The following is a 4,701-nucleotide window of genomic DNA, read 5'->3' on the forward strand; positions in this document are numbered from 1 at the left end:
GTCTACGCATGACGAGATCACGCAGAGCGAGTTCGCGTCGACCAATTCGTCGTCGTCGGCTGCAAGGGCGAGGCCGCGCGTGCGGCCGGCGTCAAGTCCTCGACGTCCAGGAATCGGTCGGCAGCGCCGTCGAGTCTGGCTACCAAATTCCAGGACATGGCGGCAAATATAAGCACGCGATCGCTGGGGAGCGGGTTGGTGCCTTTAGAAGCAGTGTCGCTTACGTTTTGGCGCCATTGCAGTTGTCGATTGGTACTCAGTTCGAACCATCCCCCACTGCATTTTGCTCGCAGCTGCATCAGCTTCTTGAGGTTGCTGTAGATCACCAGACGCTGCTGCATTGGCGGTGCTTTGGGACACTGAGTAGCGTCAACCACAACGTCGCCGGTTCTATGTACGATATGGTATTCCACCTTATCCATCTATCGACAACGGCTCTACACGTGCTTGATCTTTTGCCGGATCGTGTTGCGGCTCATGCGCAGCACGGACGCGAGGCCAATCAGCGCGACGACCGCCAGCGTCGTCACAAACTGCCACCACTCGCTCGACTTGGCGACGCGGTGTTCGTTGGCCGAGCACGCGGCTTCGTCCAGGCACTCGACACGGTAGCTCGTCTTGTAAAAGAGGAAGAGGACACCGGCCATCATTGCGACCACGAGCGCGACGCGGTGCAGCAGCGTGAGCAAATCGACACTCGCGTCAAAGCCCGAGCTCTGAAAGACGACAAAGCGCGTGCACTGCTTGCCTTTCGTCAGCGTCAGATCGCAGTACGTGCCCGGCGTCGCGTGCACGGCGCCACAAAGATCGTGGTTGGCCGCGACCGCCACATGCCACGTGTTGCCATAGCTCTGGACCAGGTACGCCTACGAGAGAGGGTTGCGATACGGTATATGGTCCAATGTCATTCATAGGCGCCGTACCTTGAGGTCGGCGACCATGTGTTCGGTCGTGCCAAGGCCTACGAGACGCTCGCACATGCGGACGAGCGCTGTTTCGTGGGTGGCAGTCATGTCCGACTCCATGATCGTGCTCTTCCTACAAGCATTGATGCAGCTGTGAGGCTGCCGGTCTAATAGCGAGCAGATTTTACGTACAGGCCAGGAGCCCCAGTCGTCGGCACGTTGGCGCTGAGCTTGGGCGTCGCCGATGTGTGTGTCGCTCGGTACAAGACGAGCTTGGTGCTTGTCGACTTGTGCAAGAGGACGACCGCGCAGCCCTTGCGCTACATTGTACTTAGCATTACCAGCATGAAAAGTGGATATGAGCGTACGTAGCGCACGTCGACGGCAAAGTCCTTGCCCACGATCACGTGCCAGCCGTGGCCCTGCGATGCCTCAAAGTCGGCGAGGAAGGTCTCGGCGAGGTCCTTGAGCGTCTTGGCGTTGCCGGCCACGCGTTGGATGCTCTACGCATGCGTCGCTTGAGCCGCTGTAGGCGGAAGGAAGGCTACCTGCAGCGCTGCCGTTTGCAGCGCCATCGAGGCCGCGGGTCCCTTCGACACCGTGAACGTCTTGTCGAAGACCATGGTCGTCGTCTTCAGTCACTGCGAAAGGCAAACTTGCTTTGGCCAATGGGAGGCGACGATGCGCACACTATATCCCGTCGGTGGACCAGCCGCTTTTTATGCACCCAAGTCGACGCTCGCGACGGCAACGTGAGCTCACACTATATACCAACTCAAGCTACATATAGTGTTATTCCTTCGTGGGGCAGCGAATGTGGCGGTGGCAAGGCGGGAACGCCTTCGGTGGTCCGCTACAGAGAGCCACACACACATCTACAGCAGTGATAGCTATGGAATGCGCCATAAAGCTACCTTTATGCACTAATAGTGAGCGCGTCTGTCATGCTGCAACTGATGTCAAAGGCACACACTACTTGGCGTCTTCTGGACCTCTATCATTACATATTGCACCGCACAAATATATTAAATGACAGAGACATGGCCGCTTTTTCAATTCCAGAGAGACTGCACGCAGACGCGTTCTGTGCGGTTGGGCGACCTCTTGGTGGCTGCGGAGGCGCCAAGCAGACGCACGCAGTCCCACTCCCGAGTAGCTCCCGCTTGCCCGCGCTCTTTCGCTGCGAGTTCGGGCCCATCAGCACGGGGAGAAATTACCAGCCCTATCTCGATTGTCTCAAGCGCCTATTTGAAGTAGTTCTCAACAACCTATATAGGATTTAAAGAGCCTAATCAGGCAGCAAAGCCAGCCAAACAAGGCCCCACTAAGAAATCCATTCTGATTGCGACTTTTCTGGGAATTGAGAATTATTTATTGTACAGCACATGTCCCATACAAATAGCAAGATAAACCAAACGCAATTTATGAGCGCTGGTTCATTTCTCCAAGCAGTTCCGCAACGGACAAGATGCAGCACGACCCGACCGCGTCGGCGAACCCGACCGAGGTCGACGTCTGCATGACTGACGAGATGAACCCGCTGGCGCAAGCAGCGGTTGCTGCCGATGGCGAAGCGACCGCGCGCGGGAGCCCACGGTCGCCGGCCAGCGCGATCGACACGACCCACCTCGACAATGCGACGGCGACGATGGTGACGATCGCAGTGAACGAGGAGGCGAAGCGACCCTCGCCGACCGCGGCGCCACGAACAAGCGATGGTACGTCGCCTCGGACGTCGCCTCGGTCGTCGCCCAAGGCCAAGCCCGACAGCATCTACTGGGTCAAGCGGACGAAATTCCTCCAGCGTGATGTACTCTACATTTGCCAAAACGTCAATGGTCCGTGCCCACTGCTCGCAATCTGCAACGTGCTCTTGCTGCGGGGCCATTTGCACATTGACGCGTTTGTACGCTCCACGCCCGCCGGTCAAGGCTACGTGTACGCGCGTGATGTCATGGAGCTGGTCCAGCAGCGCATCCTCACGACCAATGCCCACTTTTCCGAGGTAGCGTCCGCTCGCATCTCGTTTCTTGTGCATGGAATCGTGTGTGTTGTAGGCGGAGAAGACGACCGTCCAGGAAGTCGTCGACCTCATTCCGTCGCTGCATGTTGGCTTGGACGTCAACGTTCAGTTCCATGCGATCGACGCGTTCGAGTACACAAGCGCACTCGCGATTTTCGATTTACTCGCGATGCGCCTCGTGCACGGCTGGGTCGTCGACCCGCAGGATGTTGAGACGGCCTCGGTCATTGGCGCCAAGTCGTACAACCACATTATCGAGACGGTCATTGACCACCACTCGGTTGGCGACGACGCCAGCGCCGCCGCCTCCACCATGGTCAAGGAGCGGTCGCTCTCGATGGAGAACGCGGTCGCCAAGGTCCAGCAGGTCCAGCACGACGGGCCGATCATTGAGCAGTTCCTCGCCGAGAGTGCCAACCAGCTCACGTTTGCCGGTCTCGTCTTGCTGCACGAAGAAGAAGGTATCAAGGAGCGGGAACTGGCCGTATTTTTCCGCAACAATCATTTTTCGACCATCTTCAAGGTATTTCTATCGTTAAAAAGATGGAGAATATTGTCTGGATGATGATGAACTTGTGTAGATTGATGGCGCGCTCTACCTGCTCGCTACCGACGCTGGCTACTTTGACGAACCGAGCGTCATTTGGGAAAAACTCGATGAAATTGACGGCGACAGCGAGTATTTCACGTGCGCATTTACGCCGGTCGTTGCCCGCGATACGAAACAGCAAGCGCTCTTGGCGACGCAGTCCACCGACGAGCCACCGCCGCCCATCATCTCGGAGGACGAGTACGACCATGCAATGATTTACGTGTGCAACGCTAAGATGCTATATGGTAGCGCCGACTATCTCATGGCGCTGCGCCTCCAAGAAGAAGAAAACCGAATGGCAAAAGGCGCGATGCCCGAACCGCCGGTACGACCGCCGTCGCCACGTCGACCGCCAAGCCCGCGGCATGTGCCACCGATGATCTCGGGCGTGAGCGTTGACCCGCTCGAAATGACAGACGAAGAGCTTCGACTCCAGCGGGAGGCGGAGGCGTACTACAAGCAGCAGCAGCTGCGCACCCAGCGCCAAGCGACTGGTGGCCAACCAGAGGTTCGGCAGCAGCTCCCGCGACGTGAGGGCAGTGCAGCCTCGCGTCCACGACGCAGTATGACCAACAACAGCAATGATGCAGGTTGTCGTGTGATGTAATTTTCAGCACAATTCATTTCAATCTGCGAGCTTTATCGGCAAATGGACAACGTTTGACATGGCCAAATTGCTCGCCTTGATGCTGGTCTGCGATTCGAGTCGTCGTCCATGGTTGTTTTGTTTGCGAGCACTGCTTGCGCCAGCTGGTCAACGCGTATCTTTCCGGTTACGTAGCTAAGGTGTGTGTAAATAGAAAAATGAACCTAATTTAACTAGAATCACGATAAATTACGGATAAGAACTCGGATCTCGTCCAACACAGTAGCGCAATGAGTCCGTCGACTTTTCGATGGCATTCAGTGTACTGCCAGCAACATGTTCTGGTAGTACACTGTGTGCCAGCGTACAGCGTACTGCCAGAGTACGCTGTGCGTGAGGCGGCTCTCACAGAGCGCTTGCAAAAGTATTCAAGCATTTGCGGTCCAGGTGCGCGAACCTTTCGATGGTATTTGGTGCGCCGACGCTCCCACGTTCGCGCGCATGGGCTGCTGGGTCCTCTTTTCATTGCACAGCGCCTTTGTTATCTCTTTGGGGTATTTACAATACACCAAATTCGAATCGAATAGAAATGAAT

General features: G+C 56.6%; 2 protein-coding genes across 3 annotated transcripts; one reads left to right on the plus strand and one right to left on the minus strand.

Moving 5' to 3' along the window:
- Nucleotides 1-358: 358 nt before the first annotated feature.
- On the minus strand, nt 359-1,565 carry SDRG_02220 (hypothetical protein). The gene is made up of 5 exons (XM_008607795.1): nt 1,454-1,565; nt 1,274-1,408; nt 1,098-1,225; nt 924-1,038; nt 359-866 (listed from the first exon to the last, which is right to left on the minus strand). Exons 1-5 carry the CDS (start codon nt 1,526-1,528, stop codon nt 438-440), a joined length of 882 nt encoding a protein of 293 aa, XP_008606017.1. The 5' UTR covers nt 1,529-1,565; the 3' UTR covers nt 359-437.
- Nucleotides 1,566-2,334: 769 nt separating this feature from the next.
- Nucleotides 2,335-4,191, plus strand: SDRG_02221. Of its 2 annotated transcripts, XM_008607797.1 has the most exons (4): nt 2,335-2,910; nt 2,963-3,451; nt 3,510-3,718; nt 3,770-4,191. In XM_008607797.1, exons 1-4 carry the CDS (start codon nt 2,374-2,376, stop codon nt 4,125-4,127), a joined length of 1,593 nt encoding a protein of 530 aa, XP_008606019.1. In that variant the 5' UTR covers nt 2,335-2,373; the 3' UTR covers nt 4,128-4,191. The 2 variants fall into 2 exon arrangements, with proteins under 2 accessions (XP_008606019.1, XP_008606018.1); XM_008607796.1 differs by having other exon boundaries at nt 3,510-4,191.
- Nucleotides 4,192-4,701: the final 510 nt, after the last annotated feature.

Source organism: Saprolegnia diclina (genome assembly GCF_000281045.1).
Source record: "Saprolegnia diclina VS20 unplaced genomic scaffold supercont1.5, whole genome shotgun sequence".
Classification (NCBI taxonomy): Eukaryota; Oomycota; class Saprolegniomycetes; order Saprolegniales; family Saprolegniaceae; genus Saprolegnia; species Saprolegnia diclina.